Source organism: Rhinoderma darwinii, chromosome 5, assembly GCF_050947455.1.
Source record: "Rhinoderma darwinii isolate aRhiDar2 chromosome 5, aRhiDar2.hap1, whole genome shotgun sequence".
Classification (NCBI taxonomy): domain Eukaryota; kingdom Metazoa; phylum Chordata; class Amphibia; order Anura; family Rhinodermatidae; genus Rhinoderma; species Rhinoderma darwinii.
In genome coordinates this window covers 94,920,486-94,938,175 of record NC_134691.1, presented here as the reverse complement: position 1 = coordinate 94,938,175, position 17,690 = coordinate 94,920,486, and the positions used below count along the sequence as shown (strand labels likewise).

The window sequence follows — 17,690 nt, the reverse complement described above, 5'->3', positions numbered from 1 at the left end:
AGAACATTTAGCAATTACTGTCTCTCTTTTCATCTGGCATATAATCAAATCTCTCATACAAAACAATTACCAGATGGCAGGAGAATCGGAAACAGTTTCATGTTATTGGTGGAATATTGTAGTTTGTTCTAATTAGTCAAACAGGTAAATAAAAAGGAATGGACTGTAGATCATCTAGGAATGTTCAGATAGATAGATAGATAGATAGATAGATAGATAGATAGATAGATAGATAGATAGATAGATAGATAGATAGATAGATAGATAGATAGATAGATAGATAGATAGATAGATAGATAGGATAGATATAGGTCTTGTGGGTATAGACTCTGCAGAACAATACCACCAGATGATGGTAGAAAGGCCAAACATGATCTCTTTAGCTTGTGTGATCTGTTCTGACATCTGTGCATGTAATATCCAATAGCAGGGGAACTTTAAGGGGCAGTTCGTGATTAGATAAACATGTTTTTTGTTTTTACAGAAACCCAACCACTATGTCCATGGGCTTTGCCTGGACAGCTACGGCTCATTCTTTTGCAATGGAGATGATCTGCAATACCAGACATAGCCCATCGACAGGCACAGTTTCTGATTTATAACAAACAAAAAAAAAAACTATGAAAAAAACAAACAAACCTGGCTATACACAGACATTTGTTAGTGAATCCCACCGATTTTAATGGCGTCTGCCAAGAATCTAACAGGTTTGGAAGCCGCTCAGATGTCCTACAACATGGCCAGTCAAAGGAAGTACTGGTCAGGTGGAAGATTAGTATATAAAGTTCTGTAGGAATATTTTAGGACATTTACTCTGGTTTACAAATGTAATGTTACCTGTATTTTTACACAGACTATGGTGGCACTTTACAAATCATTAAAATGACCTGCCCTTTTAACCCCATTTTGGACAACCCTGTCTTAACCATCAAAATTTCAATATTTTACGAACACGCCTAAAAACAAAAGCAACGCTTAATAACGTATCTCTTGACCTCAAAACGAGAATGATCAAAGCAGACGACGACCTCAGCTGGCCTCTACCAGCATGTGCGTGTGATCAGTTTTTGGCTACTCTAAAGATCTTAATAACTATGTGATATCGCCTTTAACCCTTGTGCTACCTATCCCACGTTTAGGAGCATTTTAGGTCACCAATTTGCTAGGTTTGATTTGGGTACAAGAGCTTAAAAAGAACGATACCGATGAAGTAGTAAAATAATAGAGATACACAAATTTTGTACGGTCATTCTGAGGAAGCATGCGGTATGAAAATGAGGACATAGAACAGTTTATTGTTTGCTTTGGTTATGGTTCCCATTTTATAACACCCTGTTTTGCATCTTGCCCTTGTATGCTTCTTTGAAAATGTATACACTAGAACCTGCTGCAAACAATAACGGAGCACTAAGGGTCCCATTACATGGCCCGATATGGGCCGTGAAAGAAAAAAAAAAAAAAAGAGCGCCGATCAATGAGGCAGTTTCTTGATCAGTGATTGTTTGCTCCTTTTACAAGGAGCAATGATTGGTTATGTATAGGGATTAGTGCTTCTCCCCAAACATTTCCATCATGTCGGCAGCACATCTCCATGATTACACAGGAAGATGTGCTGCCGACAACGATAATATTTAATGTGCTGCATAAACGGCCGGATCATTGGTACGTGAAAGAGGGCCTTAAGCGTGGTTTATGATCTGTGCTGGATAAAATTGCCCACCAATCCTTTATAAAAGTTAATCCCAGTAACACTATGGAGGCACTGCATACAGTAAGGTCTATGTATTAATCTATGGTTGTAGATATACACATTCACACTGCTCTGATCCCCACGATCTTGGCTCACAGACCCCATTGTAGCAGAACATAAACCAGAAAGTATCAGCCCCTCAGTGCTGAATTAAATGGAAGTCATTTCTAGATCCTGCAGGAGCCCTTTAAAAGGGGTTGTGCAGTTTAGAGGACACAGTGTGCCATTTTTACTTTTAAGGCATAGTGCACATAGCTGTACTACAGCTCCATCATGTGCATACCCATAATGGGGCACCTATAGAGGTACATATGGCCTTTGTCCCTAGATTAAAAACATAAAAAAAATTCTGTTAGATTCTTATGAAGTCGGACGTAAAAAAACAAAGTGAAATCAGGTCCGGCTATGTGGTTGCACATGACTATTTCCCGCCTCTGTACTGCGTGCGTGAGGTCTTAGTGAGAATTAGATCTTCTGAGTTCTGAAAGAAACACTGCAATTTCTATATTCTGGAGAAAACCTATAATGAAAATATACTGAATATTACCTGCTCTAGGGACATTTTAGACCTAACTGCATTGTACTAAAATAATATCGGGGTATTTATAAAAATAAACTAAAATAAATAAATAATCTGGAATTTAGATCATAATTTTAATCCCCAAACAAGTGACAGCAGCATAATAAACAATGGTGTAGCGTGAGTGCATGAAGCCATCAGCTGGGCTGCTAAGCTGCTCAGTGACTCAGAGCTGTCGTAGTCTCAACAGCCGGGAACAGCATTTTTGTTTCAAGTATCATCGTACTATTCCAGGAAAATCATCAAGATTCAGTACAAATGTAACTGGAAGAGCAGGAACAAGCACAGCCAACACAGCCCACACAACAGGCTGCGTGTTTTCACTCCACCAGGAGCACTTCAGACGACTTTATTAATAAGGTGCTTCTGCAATTCCATAAAATCTTTTTTTTTTTTCTTCGAAAACAAAAAAATGGTTTCCATCTTTAGCAAACGTCTTGTTTTGATTCACTTCCAATATTAAGTTGCTGAACATCTTGAGTTCAATGTCGGCATTTTCTGTCGTTTCATATTAAATACATTTAGCTACTTTACTATTGCTCTTGCAAGCGGACTTTCTGGGCAGGATCACCCTGTCCAAACGCTAGAAGTTTTAGAAATTAAATAACTGTCCGTTTATGTTAAAACGGCTGATAGCGATATATAGGGGAGGTGGAAGACATTGTAACCGTACCGGTTGTCTCGGTCCTGCAAGTTGCATGACCAAGAAATCAACGTTTGACTCTCCCTTAATGTGCAAGTGCTCCTAGCTTCTCCTTCGAGAACGTTGGCAGCCCCTTCCCCTCTGATTGGTTTGCTAGAGCCATCACTCAGAGCACTTGCAACTGCGGCGTGAGAATTAAACGTAGATTTCTCGGTCATGCAACTTCCATGATCGGGACAACAGATATTACAATACCCTCCCATATAAAGTGCGGTCAGCAGTTTGAGGCCTCAAAACTGCTGACCGATCCCCTTTATCTGTAATCTGGCAGTGGACACAACCCTGGGGCTTCTCTAAACCAGAAGTATTTTACGGTTCTTTCTAAGGGTAGAGCCACATAGAGCAATATGCTGTTTGGTGAGATTTTTAAACTGGACTGATAATGGTTGAACAGTTTTGCTGGTAAAACTATTGTTCACCTGCAAAATTGTGAGCCCGTTAATGAATAGACCCGTAACGGCTGCATGATTTTGGCATGTTAACTGCAGTTTACCTGCAAAAATGCGCAGCAGAAACTTGATGTGAAGGTGCCCTAATGTCACACAGCATACATACAATTTCAGCTGTAAATTGCTGCCTACGCTGCAGGTGTATTTGCCACAGCTCTGCAAAAAAAAAAGAGACACCTTAACGACGAGCGACGGATATATCCATCACAAGCAGGTGCTAGTTCCTGCATAGTGACGTATATATCCGTCGCTCTGACCTCGTGGGTACTACCAGTGTACCCACACGATCATTGCTAGGAGCACGGCTGTTATACACAGCAGAGGCATGGCCTTATAGATTGCCCGTTTTGCAGTTTACTTCAAATGCGACTGCGGCATTTAACTTGCTTATAGAGGGAGGGAGCTACCGCTCACCCAACGGCGGCCCGCAAATGCAATGGCAGGCCTCCGATAAGGTGCCATGGCAGCCGGGGGTCTGATAAAAGCCTCCAGGTCTGCCCTGGGCATATGCCTATTCGGACGTGCCAGAGGCATGTCCTAATAGATTGCCTGTCTGATTTACACTGACAAGCAATAATGCTCTGGTATACCGAAGCATTATATAAGCGATCAGCAGATCGCATGGTGAAGTCCCCTAGTGGGGAATAAAAAAAAAACATTGTAAAAAACAGTTAAATAAAGTTTATAAGAAAGAAAAAAAAATTACAGTAAAAAAAAAAACTTTACCCCAAAAAGTGCTTTTATTTAGTAAAAGTGTAAAAAATAATAACATACACACATGTTATCGTCGCGATTGTAACAACTCAAATAATAAAGTTAATACATTAAACTGGCGGGTGTATGGCGTAAAAAGAAAAACCGCAAAAAAAACAATGGCAAAATTCTTTTTTCTCCCATTCCCCCGAAAAAAACAACATTAAAGTTAATCAACAAGTCCCATGTATCCTAAAATACTACCAACGAAAACTACACCTTGTCCCGCAAAAAACAAGCCCACATATGGCTACATCGACGGAAAAAGAAAAAAGTTACGGCTCTTGAAATGCGAGAATGCAAAAACAAGTAATTTTTTTTTTTAAAAGGCTTTTTATTTTGCAAACCTAGGAAAACATAAAACCTCTACATATTTGGTATCCCTGTAATTGTGTGGACGCATAGAATAAAAGGTAACATGTTATTAATGCAGCATAGTGAACGGCGTAAATTTATAACGTGAAAAACAATGCTGGAATAGCTGTTTATTTTAAATTCTTTCCTAAAATAAAGTTATTAAGAGTTAATCAATACATTATATGCATCCAAAAATGGTGAAATTAAAAAATAGAACTCGTCCCGCAAAAAATCTAGCCCTTACACGGCTATGTCGACGGAATAAAAAAAAAAAGTTGCAACTCTTAGAATGCGACAGTGAAAAAACGAAAAATAATCTTTGCTCATTAATGCGCAAAAGGGCCTGGTCATTAAGGGGTTAAGCATAAAGCTGGCCATACCGATAGATGAACTTGGATCGTCTGGGCACGCCCATTTCTTTGAATAGGGAGAAGAAAATAGGCCTCTAAGGGAACAGAGAATCGGGATGCTCATATCCAACATGTCCAGAGCTTCTCGTCACCAAGAAGCCCCTGCACACGTTAGATTGTCAGCAGATCCGTTAAAGTGAATATCCACCTTTGAATACCAAAAGGTTCAAGTCCCGATAGGGGAACTAATAAAAAAAGCTTAAAAAAAAAAAAGTTAAATATCGATGGAAAAATTAAACAGATATGGCTTTTGGAGGGTGGGGAGGAAAAACAATTAAAAACAAAAAAATATCTGTGGGGTTAAATAAAATAATCCTGGCTACATGCAGCTACCACTAGGGGGAGCTCACTCCCGTTAAACATAATCATAAATGAATATGAATTAAAACGGATCTGTCATTTCTAGTTGAAAGGCAGCATAGTATAGGGACAAGAAGTATGAACTATTAGCCCAAACGGTATTGCGACTCACAGAATACAATGGACTCCCCCACCCCACCCCTCTCACCAGTGACTGACAGCTGCTATGTATCTGCAAGAATACACGGCTGCCGAGAATCATAGTGAGGAGCTTACCGCACACCGTTACATACATCGAGCTCAATAATAACGCAGTAGGGAGTAAAGACCTGAGCTCCCTCTAGTGGTGACTGTGGGCAGCCAGAACATTTTGGGGGGAATTTACTAAGCACTGTACCTTGTAGAGAAGTTGCACATTTTTATGCTGCCCCTGGCACTTTAAAAAGTGGGGGGAGCTTAGGGGCTGAGCCACCAGTGGTCCGACAAATTCACTATAACTTACGCCAGACACTGGTGTAAATTATAACAGAAATCTACTCGAGCTGACGTAGAGTTCCCTTTCCGTCCCACGAACAGCCAGAGATGCGCCTAATTTATTAAGAAGCGTTTGTCTCTTTGTAAATGAAGCGGACTTTACTCTTTATATTAAATTATGGGGTATGAAATGGCAGGCTTAATAAATTCCAGGATTTAAATCTACAACAAGATAGAGGGGATTTAGAGAAACGGTGCTCTGACCGCTATGAGTTTTAGACCTAAAAATGACAAAAGATGGAGGTTCACTTTAAGCTTCTCGGAATGTTAGGCTGGGTTCACACAGAGTTTTTTTGCAGGAGGAAAACCTGCCTCAAAATTCAGTTTGGAATTTTGAGGCAGATTTTCCTCTGCCTGCACGTCGATTTTCGCCTGCGGCCATTGAGCGCCACGGGCATAAAACGCCGCAAAATATGCTTTCTCTGCCTCCCATTCATGCCAATGGGAGGTCAGAGGCGTAAACGCCCAAAAATAGGGCATGTCTCGTCTTTCTCCCGTGAGCCTGTTTTTCTGCTTGTGGGTAAAAAACGCCTTCGCCTTCCATCTAAATCAATGGGAGGCAATTTCGGCCGTTGTTTGGCACGTTTTCCGACGCAGTTTCCACATCAAAAAACATGTTAAAAAAACTCTGTGTGAACTGGCCCTTACAATGGACTCCTTTTTAACCCCTTCCCACCGCAACTATTTTTCAGATTTTCATTTTTGTTTTTTCCTCCCTACCTTCTAAAAGCCATAACTTCTTTATTTTTCCGTCGATATAGTCCTATGAGGGCTTGATTTTTGCAGGACAAGTTGTAGTTTTTCGTAGCACCATTTATTGTGCCATATAATGCATTAGGAAACAGGAAAAAAAATATTTGTGGGGTAGAAAATGAAGAAAAAAAAAAAAAGAACAGCGATTCCTCCATTGTTTTTTGCACTCCGTTTTTACGGAATTCACTGTGCAATTAAAACAACATGTTAACTTTATTCTGTGAGTCAATACGATTACGGCGATAGAAAATATATGTTGTTTTTCCTATATTTTACTACTTTTACAAGTAAAAACCTAAGTGTAAAAAAGAACATTTATTTTGTTTCGCAAAATTCCGAGAGCCATAAATTTTTTATTTTTCCGTCGATTAAGTGGTATGAGGGCTTATTTTTTTGCGGGACAAGTTGCCATTTTTAATGATACCATTTTGGGGTACATGCGACGTTTTGATCACTTTTTTATTTCATTTTTTGTGGGAGATTAGGTGACCAAAAAATAGACATTCTGGCAGGTTTTTTTTACGGCGTTCACCATGCGGGACAAATAATGATATATTGTAATAGTTCAGACTTTTACGGACGCGGTGATTCCAATTATGTTTATTTTTTTTTTACTATGCACTAGGTGGAAAATGGGAAAAGCGGGGTTTTTTTAAAAATTTTTTTTTTTACATAAAAAAACAAATGTTACAAATTTTTACTTTTTTTTTTTTTAATACTAATTATTGCAGTATATCGTGATACTGACAGGCAGGGCTTAATAGGAGCACAAAGATGGCGGACATGGGGGCCTTCATTAGGCCCCCAGGCAGCCATAGCAACCATCGCCACTACGCGATTACATTGCGGGGGGCGCGATGAGCTGTTAGAGGGGGTCGCCCTTCTCTTTCTAATGATTTAAATGCTGCGGTCGCTATTGACCGCTGCATTTAACGAGTTAAACAAGCGGGATCGCGCTCCCGTTTGTTACTCTGAAGTGTCGTATGTAACATTACAGCTGACACCGGCATCGTATGGAGCGGGTTCACTCCGTGAGCCCATTCCTTACTTCCCCTACCCGACTTTGGCGTTGTCACTTGTGTGGTGGTTTCTCCCTTGGGATTGTCGGTATCTACTGGATTGGTTGTAACAGAGGATGACATGGAACTAAAATAATCAGTCCTTCAGGACTTAAATCCCAATAGAGAGCACTCAATTTTAAATTATAATATTTAAAACTAATTTGATGTTGGGCATAATAGCTATATCACAACTACATAGACCAGAGTGTATACAAAAACAGATATTTTTTGACACTTCAGCACATTTTTCAAGACAAAAAAATGTACATGAAAACTTGATTCCAATGTAAATATATTGATTCCAAATTGTATTCAGCTACGAAGCCCCAAAAGATCCCCAGTGATGATATTATAATATGAACTTGGTAATCTTTCGGTTTACAAAAATAAATATGTATACAAAAACAAAAAAATCCACATAACATTTGTAAACATGTAAATAGCAAATAAGATGGGGAAACATTTTTTGGAAGAGTTGCTAAAGAAATGGTGTAATAAAACAATAAGATGTAAAAAATAAATTTGCAGCTAGAGTAGGTTGTTGTGTCCATGTGCTGCTCGCTCTTCAGCCCACAGAGGGACACAATGAGAGCATTCTTACCCACACTAGTGGTGCCTTTATTACTGTTCAGTGGGATCTAAGAGCAGGAAATGGGAAGAACGGCTGCAATTAGAACACAAGCACTCTCTATAAGAGGCAGCACACATGGAGCCAGCGCGGCATGGGACATCTGCGGCTCTGCTATATTATACCTCTTTCTACTTATAAATAACTGAAAAGGAACTAATATATATATATATATATATAAAAAATTTAAAATCACTGAACAGGCCGATACTTACTCATGAAGGCAGGTACACACACAACCTCCAACAGGACACAGACGGACCAAATGCTACATAGGAGATAGCCCAGGTGCTATATACCAAGGAACAGACACCAACACACCTCATTCATGAGGGGGGTGGCTGCTTAGCACTAATACTGCACACAGATAAAAGCTTTCACAAGTGCGCCAGTCACATGGTTAATGTTGTGCACCATACTGGAATACAGCCTACTGATTACGCCCATACTATTAGACCAGGTGGGCTGCCCAGCACCATCACAATGCACCACACAATAAACGGACACACTGTTTCTCCCCCAGAACTACAAGGCCCAGCTGCGTCCTGAAAAAATATCCCTGATAGACAATAAAGGTCAATGAAAAACATTAGGTATTAGTGGATATTTTGGCCAAAATACGCAATATAAATTTTCAAAAAAATGATATACAATATTACACAATTTAGCCCCGTCCACCCACCCTCCTCCTCCTCCTCCTCCCGTAACAAAATCCCTCCAAATCATACAAAACATTACAAAATCAATATCTGAACTCCACCTAACAAATAATATACAACCTTCTTATATTAAACACATCAAAATAGGAAAGGCCATTGGCTAGTTCAACCCCGCCACACCTGCAATCAGAGTAGACTATCAGTCTTAAAAAAATATCTATACATTTTTAGTATTTATAAATAAAGACACCTAGACTTGTCTTCTTCCTGGTTAGTTTGTAATAAAAAAAATTCAAGAAGTCATCCTCAATACCCTTTATCACAACTTAAACAGTCACGGGATTTGTAGCCAATAGCACTCCCCCGCAAAATCCTGCGAAACACTTTCACAGTAGACATAATGTGAAGGACAAAAAAAAATATCTCCCTCCACTCCTCCACTCCTCCACTCCTCCACTCCTCCACTCCTCCACTCCTCCACTCCTCCACTCCTCCACTCCTCCACTCCTCCACTCCTCCACTCCTCCACTCCTCCACTCCTCCACTCCTCCACTCCTCCACTCCTCCACTCCTCCACTCCTCCACTCCTCCACTCCTCCACTCCTCCACATTCACTATGAACCAAGGTCCATGGATACCAAATTTCGTAAGAAACTGATGAAGACACTAGTCCGGCGTTGAAACGCGTAGCCTCTTGCTTTTACCAATAAAGCTGTCAATATTTCAACGTATCGCTGGGCGAATATTCGTTTTGTTGTAAAGTAGGAGTTCTACTTTATGTATATGTTCTTTATAGACTGATGATTGCTTCATCCAGTCAGGTTTGGTCACACAAACAATCTTGCGAATCAAGCTCCTATATGAATACACACGCATACACTTTACATGCAATGACGGATACTGTAATCGTGGCAATTCCAGATCAGCCGTTCCCCTGGGTTCTAGATCACTCACATAACATTACAGAACAAGTGGATAAAAATGGATGAACACAAACACTTGCCATGCCGCCCCCCCCCTAATAACAGGATGCCGTCAAGTCATGAACACCTATTATAAAAAGCATTAACTAATCAAACTGGTCTTTACAAGTTTCTAACAACCCACAGATCAAGTCACAGCTGTTCCAGCCTTTACGCCAAGCATATTCATGTCACAGAACGTACCGAGTATTTCTGAAGTACAGGGGTACATTGCAGGTCCCAAAAATTATATTAATGTGTTTGGATCTACAGCCTAAAAATCTCTCTTTTTATTACAATAGAACATTTAAAAAAAAAAAAAAATGTGTCTTTTTTTTTTTTTTTTTTTTAAAGGATCAGTAGCCCTATAGAATATAAGACTAGAAATAAATCCAGGGATACACCTAGACTTTTTGTAGTGCTACAGATTAATTGTGCCCTGTGGTTGAAGACTATCTAGTATCAGGCAGATTAGACAGAAAATTATGATCTCTGGGCAGCCTCCCCGTTCATTAGAAGACAGAGCTATGCTGGTAAAAACGATGATCTTGCCCACATGGATAGATCGATTACAGAATAACCCGACCTGGATTCCTGGCAAGGTTTTAAAGCCTATGGATTCTATTATCCGACAATTTATTTGGAAGGGGAGAACCGGCACGTTTGAGCTTGGAGAAGTTGCAGTTAGATAAGAAAAGAGGGGAAGTGGAACGGCCCAATCTTGGGTATTACTTTTATGCAGCGCCGCTATACCATTTGATAAAAGATGGTGGATGGTTAATGAGACATAGTAAAAAGGTCCAGTCAGTCACTTTAGATTTCAAAATGATTATAAATTTTAGGTGTCTGGAGGCTGGGCTTCTCAAAGTGAGCAGGTCCACTAATAATGGTGCAGAGAATATCGGAGGTAACTAAGGCAATTTTTGGTATAAATGGGTTTTTGAGGCTTACCCCAATTTTTGGGGATATGCAATATAAGGATGTGAAAAGTTGATTAATAACCCTTTGGATAGGGACTTTGGAATATTGTTTATCAGTTAATGTATTAGGAGAATATTAAAACGTTTATGCAGATTAAGCAGGAATATGGTCTCCATATAGCCAATATTTTCTCCTATTCACAAATATACTATGCACTAGGAGACGTAAGATGGGAGGTAATTTAAGTGAATCAGGTCATGAAGCTTTGACACTTTCATACACAGCGGGTAGTAGGAAAGGATTCATTTCAAAATTGTATGTGCACTTTAAAGAATCCCTCGAAGGCCAGACATTGCCCCTAATATACCACAAATGGCAAAGGGCTCTGGGGGAACTTTCAATACCTCAATGGTACGACACTTTGAGAACAGTAGTAGACAACCAATAATCCGTCTTATAGAACATCACAACTGTTTGTAGTCCATATGGCATATTTTTCACCGAAAAAGTAGTTTGGGTTTGGCGTGAGAAGAGACTCTTGCTGTCAGAGATACCGGGACCCTGATGCCAACTTGGTCCATATGAAATAGAGATGCCCCAGACTATCGCTATTGGGAATATATAGTAGGGAAGTTAAGTGAGGTCTTTCACATTCTAATCCCATTATAAGGGGTGAATATGATCTTGCCTATCGAAATTGTACGTAATAATGGGGTTAAATGGGCTACAAACTGTGAGGAGACTGATAGCCCAAAATTGGAGAAATATGGAGAAAAGCATTAGATTGGGCTACTAGAATAAATCTTTTATACTTCGAAGAAAAATATAGTATGGAGCGAAGAGGCCCATGCATCGGCATATCTGGTCAGATTGATAGTTTCCTATTTAGCTGGAGCGAGGGGGGACAACGCTATGTCGGGTCTTCTCTCTTCTTTCCCCTCCCCCCTTTTTCGTTTTCCTTCGTTCACTCCAACAAGGTGGGGGATTTCGGGTGGGTAAGGGGATAAATAATTTCTAATTTGAAGAGGTGTTCAATTGTATTATTGAGTTGGTTCTTCTGTTTTATATACAATTTAAAAAAAAACTTGAGCTACAGCTGCAGTCCACATAAATACATTGAGATGCATGCAATCCTGTGGACTGCAGCTGTAGCTCACATTCTAAATTAATCAGTAGCACTTCAAAAAGTCTAGGTGTAGCCCTGGCCTAAAACACTGACATCACGATAGATTGTGCCAAATGACAAACAATGCTATCCGTGTAATTTATCTATGTTCCGGCCTTCAGGTCTCTGCTGCTCTACTGCCGATGCACCAACTAAAATGAATCCATCGGAGCAGGCTGCACGACATCTTGGTCTGAAGGACTCACCTGACCAGGTTTTTAAATCTCTCCAATTAGTGCATCTTCACCCTAGAAATACCAGACCATTACATTTCTTAGCAATCCAGCAATGGACCTAATCGTGTTGAAGAGCTAAACTTCCCACTGACAGGGGAAGTAAATGTGAAGTGTTTCTAACAGGATCCTCCTGTATACTACATCCCCCCCCCCAATAAATATTACCAAATACCGGTGTTATTTATCCTGGATATTTTGGGGAGAACACGACGATAACCAAAAGCAGAGCGTCTATTTCTTTATACAAATTGTCTTCCTATTGGCAATTTAAAGGAAAAAAAAAAAAATAACTTATGGACGACGACTCCAAAAAGAACAATGCAGTGACTGAGCATAGGGATCATTGACCTGGTGGTCCATATGAATATTATTATGTCTTGACCAGGAATCTAAAAGAAAAAAAAATGCGACGCAAAATGAAGCAGCAAAGAGCAAAAGTCCTTGTTACCATCATTCCCTTTAGAGTGGCTTGGAAACCATCACGCGATAAGGGTTGTGCCAAACATCCCTATTTCATATGTGGGATCCAAAATTATACATCTGAACCTCAAACATTTCCCCAACAAGGGAGTCCTTTTGCATAGAGAATAAAACCCTTCATCCACTACCGTAACAGATGGGCAACCATGAAACCAAGAATGGTCAATAAGGCCTGGAACACTTGTACCTTTCTTGTGGGGATTTTTTCATATTAGAAAAAGAAAAGAGCATTTAGTTGTAATTTTCTCGATCTAGCAAACATTATGGAAAATAAATGATAGCACAGACAGCTTTTATACACGGTCTGAAAACAAAATCTAATAAAACTTGATAAGGCATACACCGTATAATGGAATGCTATGCTATATATGAAAGGATCATTCTATTCATGACCCAATTGGACAATAGACAAAAAAAGGACTTGAACAGTTAACCGGTTATACAGTAGATTAAAAATATTAATGTGGCATTCCTAGGAGCTCTGAGGGAACCAAGGTTTATAATTTGTACTTATGCATTGGTAACGGATTGAAACTCCTATATTGTCAGTCGACATCAACAAAGATGGCTTCTGGCTGGCAACGTCGCCTGCAATTCCCATCCCAAAGCGGCTGGTCGTGATACACAATTGGAAATACAACGGGACTGCCAGACAGAGGTAAATCATGACAGAACTTCATTCAATAGTTGCTCCTAGGTCACGCTTCCCAATAACGATTAGGCCTTATTCACACAAACGCATTTCACGTCCGTGTTCCGTCCATTTAAATAACTGACAGAAAACTGACCAATGGAAATCAATGGGGCTATTCACATATCAGGTTTTTTTTCACTGAGCGTGTCTCCTTTGTGTGAAATGCAAAGCATGTCCTATTCTGGTCCTTTTTTGGGGATCAGACTTGCCCATTGAAGTCTATGGGTGCATGAAATAAATGGACAGCACATGGACGACATCCGTGTGCTGTCCGTTTTTCACGCATCAGTCGATAAAGAAATGCAGAGAGAAAAAAAAGTAAAACCAGGAAGTGCTAGCAGAGGAGAATCACGGACGGGAAAAATGGATTATGGAAACCACACTGACGCAACACGCACGAAAAACTGCCTTTTCTTGCAGATACAAATCAGACACGCTCGTGTGAACGCAGCCGAAGTCCTAATTCACACAAGCGTGTTCGGTCCGTGATAGAAGGTCCGTACGTCTGCCGAATTTCCCAGACCAAACACACTGCAGGGAGCCGGGCTCCTATCATCATAGTTATACACGGTGTACTTTTATGCAGCATATCCGCCCTGTGTGAACATACCCTTAAAAGTTACCTTCAAGCACCAAACATGAACTCATCATCCTACATTTTATCACTGTCCAATCGACCTGAATGCTCAACAGAAAAAACAAGTCTTCAGACAAACACAGTATTATAACAACATGCAAGCAAATCATTGTGAGTGTTGATAACTAACTAAAAGACAGACACTTGACTTGGGAAAGTAATGGGCTTGTCCAGCTTAGACATGTTATGCTTGAGGTCTTTTTGCCACCCCCTCCAGGTCATTCATACGCAAATACCTGACATACGACTCTTGGTTGTCTGAAGACCAATTGCACTCTTTTAGAAGTTCTTGTTTTCCTACTTGCCCCTATCCTACATGACATACTGACTATAAAACATAGCTCACTCAGTCTGCGCCTCCGTCCACTGCCTGTCTATCTTATGTCGTTTACTTTCCTCCTTAACCAATACGACGTTTCCCACTTTTATAGCTCATTGGCAAGGGGACTTGCTGGATGATGAGGCTAGGCGAAAAGCAATACCATGCTGGTTATATTGCCCTCTCATTGGTATCAATGCTCAGTCATTGTACATACAAACGCTCAATCTGTGCCGGACTCATGTTGGTGATGTCATTTCTTAATACTACACATACGGTGTGGGGGGGGGGGGGGGGTTACCTATTGATCCGCAAAATTTGGGATCAGGCTTTGAGGTCCGCCACAGAGTTAGCAGAACCAAGGTAACAAATACACCCCTTAAGGCTCTGTTGTACTTCTCGTCAGTTTCTCAGTCAAACCTTAAGAAGATTTCTCTTGGTTGCGGTGCATGCTGCGACTCTGCAACATTGGAGATTCACTGCGACTTCCGAGAGCAGGATTTGAAAAATATCATGAGGATGGATGAACTAATGGCTCGCAGGAGCGCTTTCCTAACCCCTTCCCGCCGCAGCCCTTTTTCAGATTTTCATTTTCGTTTTTTCCTCCCCACCTTCCAAAAGCCATAACTTTTTATTTTTCCGTCTATATAGTCCTATGAGGGCTTGATTTTTGCGGGGCGAGTTGTCGTTTTTCGTAGCACCATTTATTGTGCCATATAATGTACTAGGAAATGGTAAAAAAATTATTTGTGGGGTAGAAAATGAAAAAAACAGTGATTCCTCCATTGTTTTTTGTGCATCGTTTTTACGGAATTCACTGTGCAAATAAAACAACATGTTAACTTTATTCTGTGGGTCAATACGATTACGGCGATACCAAATATATATAGTTTTTTTCTATATTTTACTACTTTTACATGTAAAAACCTAAGTGTAAAAAAGAACATTAATTTTGTGCCGCCAAATTCCGAGAGCCATAACTTTATTTTTCCGTCGATTAAGCGGTATGAGGGCTTATTATTTGCGGGATAAGCTGTAGTTTTTAATTATACCATTTTGGTGTACATGCGACGTTTTGATCACTTTTTATTTCATTTTTTGTGGGAGATGAGGTGACCAAAAAAAAAAAAAGAGATATTCTGGCGCTTACAATTTTTTTTTTACGGCGTTCACTGTGCGGGTTAAATTAAGATATATTGTAATAGTTCAGACTTTTACGGACACGGCGACACCAATTATATTTATTTTTTTACTATGCTCTAGGGGGAAAATGGGAAAAGGTTTGTTTTTTTTGAACTTTTTTTAAAAAAAAATTTACATAAAAAAAACCCCCAAAAACTTTATTTAACTCATTTTTACTTTTTCTTTTTATTAGTCCCCCTAGGGGACTTCAACCAGCAATCGTTAGATAGCTTTCACGATATACTGCAATACTAATGTGTTGCAGTATATCGTGATTCTGACAGGCATTCATTACGCCTTCCCGGAGGCAAGGCTTAATAGGAGCACATTAGGTCCCCAGGCAGCCATAGCAACCATCGCCCCGTTGCGGGGGGCCCGATGAGCTGTTAAAGGGGGTCACCCCCCTCTTTCTAACGATTTAAATGCTGTGGTCGGTATTGACCGCAACATTTAACGAGTTAAACGAGCGGGATCGTGCTCGAGCCGCTCATTAATCTGAAGTGTCGGCTGTAACATACAGCCGATACCGGCATCGTATGGAGTGGGTTCACTCCGTGAGCCCGTTCCATACTTCCCCTACCCGACTTTGGCGTATGGATACGTCAAATGTCGGGAAGGGGTTAAACTATGGAGTATTTGGATACAATTCCAAACCTCAGATGTTTTCCAGAATATCCTGTGAGCTCAAAGGGACAATATTTTTGTATACAAAATTATAAATTGTTCCTCCCTTTGATTTTTATTGATCACTCTTTTCTCATTCCCTTATGTTCTCAATCGTTGACTTCCAGGTCACTAATAGTTATGGCTTATCGGAGAGCATATAAGTTATATATCTTTTGGATCGGAGTCCACTTCCAGGTCGACAATTGTCCACCTCATAGCTTTTCTATAACCGTGTCGTTGTATACGTTTAATATGGCTATGATTTACAGGTATGTGTGTTGTGTATTGCTGTGACCCATGATGTGACTTGTATTTCCTGTTCCATGCCGGGTTGTTTTTCACCCTGGGTTTTCCTGAAAATTGTAATAAAACAGATTACACATAAAAGACAGACAATTTATAACAAACCTTTTACAGCCAATCACCAATGTCCAAGCTGCAAATGGGCAGTACCAGATGACCCCAAGGCCAATACTACAGTTTTCAATTTGCAATGTGTTGCCAACAGCAGCGGGAGAGAAATCACTGCTCTTCCATAATCTTACAGTGTGGATCCAAATAACCGTCCACATCCAAGCTAGGTTGAATCGCAGCAGTTACCAATGAGAACATTGATGCGGATAATGAGTGAGATCCACGCAATAATAATAATATTTGTTATGTTGAGGGTATATGTAAGGAATAGCAAATAATAAAGATACCATACAATAAAGATAAAAGGGGGAGGGGGGGTGATCTTCTTGCATCATTCAGAATACCCGATGTATGGTATAGTCATCAAATGAATTACTGGGCACTGTACACTCAAATTCAACAATACAATATATCAACGCAATTGCAATATATCATCAGATCCCTTTAATGGAAGTCAGACTTGCAGACCGGTTTATTTACTTTCCATTGGTAAAAGGCTCACTGACCTATAGCTAGAAAAGAAGTACTGAGATTTTTTTTGGTCATACCTCCATAGTGCACAGGAATCTCAATCTTCGGGCCTATGACATAGTGTCCCTCTTCTAAACTGTGGGCTGTGATTGTTGTCCACTGCCGACATGAGTGAATCAAGAGATAGTCATTCTCCCGCAGGCCTTCAATGTTTTCCCCTAAGATAAAAAAAGAAAAGTATATACATTACAAATATGCTTCACAGAAAAGACCACTTATGGACTGACATATGGTCACACTTAAAGAGGCTCTGTCACCAGATTTTGCAACCCCTATCTCCTATTGCAGCAGATCGGCGCTGCAATGTAGATAAGAGTAACGTTTTTATTTATTTTTTTTAAAACGAGCATTTTTGGCCAAGTTATGACCATTTTTATATTTATGCAAATGAGGCTTTCTAAAGTACAACTGGGCGTGTTTAAAGTTATGTACAAGTGGGCGTGTATTATGTGCGTACATCGGGGCGTTTTTACTTGTTTTACTAGCTGGGCGTTCTGACTCGAAATGTATGATGCTGACGAATCCGCATCATCCACTTCTCTTCAC

General features: G+C 40.1%; 1 protein-coding gene across 2 annotated transcripts in view; it reads right to left on the bottom strand.

Moving 5' to 3' along the window:
- The window catches only part of GAREM1 (GRB2 associated regulator of MAPK1 subtype 1), a 124,158-nt gene that overhangs the window by 75,960 nt on the left and 30,508 nt on the right, over nucleotides 1–17,690 (bottom strand). The window contains exon 2 of one of the 2 annotated variants that reach the window (XM_075826305.1): nucleotides 17,162–17,302. In XM_075826305.1, the coding sequence (XP_075682420.1) occupies nucleotides 17,162–17,302 (141 nt within the window). Of the gene's footprint in view, nucleotides 1–17,161; nucleotides 17,303–17,690 lie in introns of those variants that run through there. The other variant, XM_075826306.1, reaches the window with a different exon arrangement.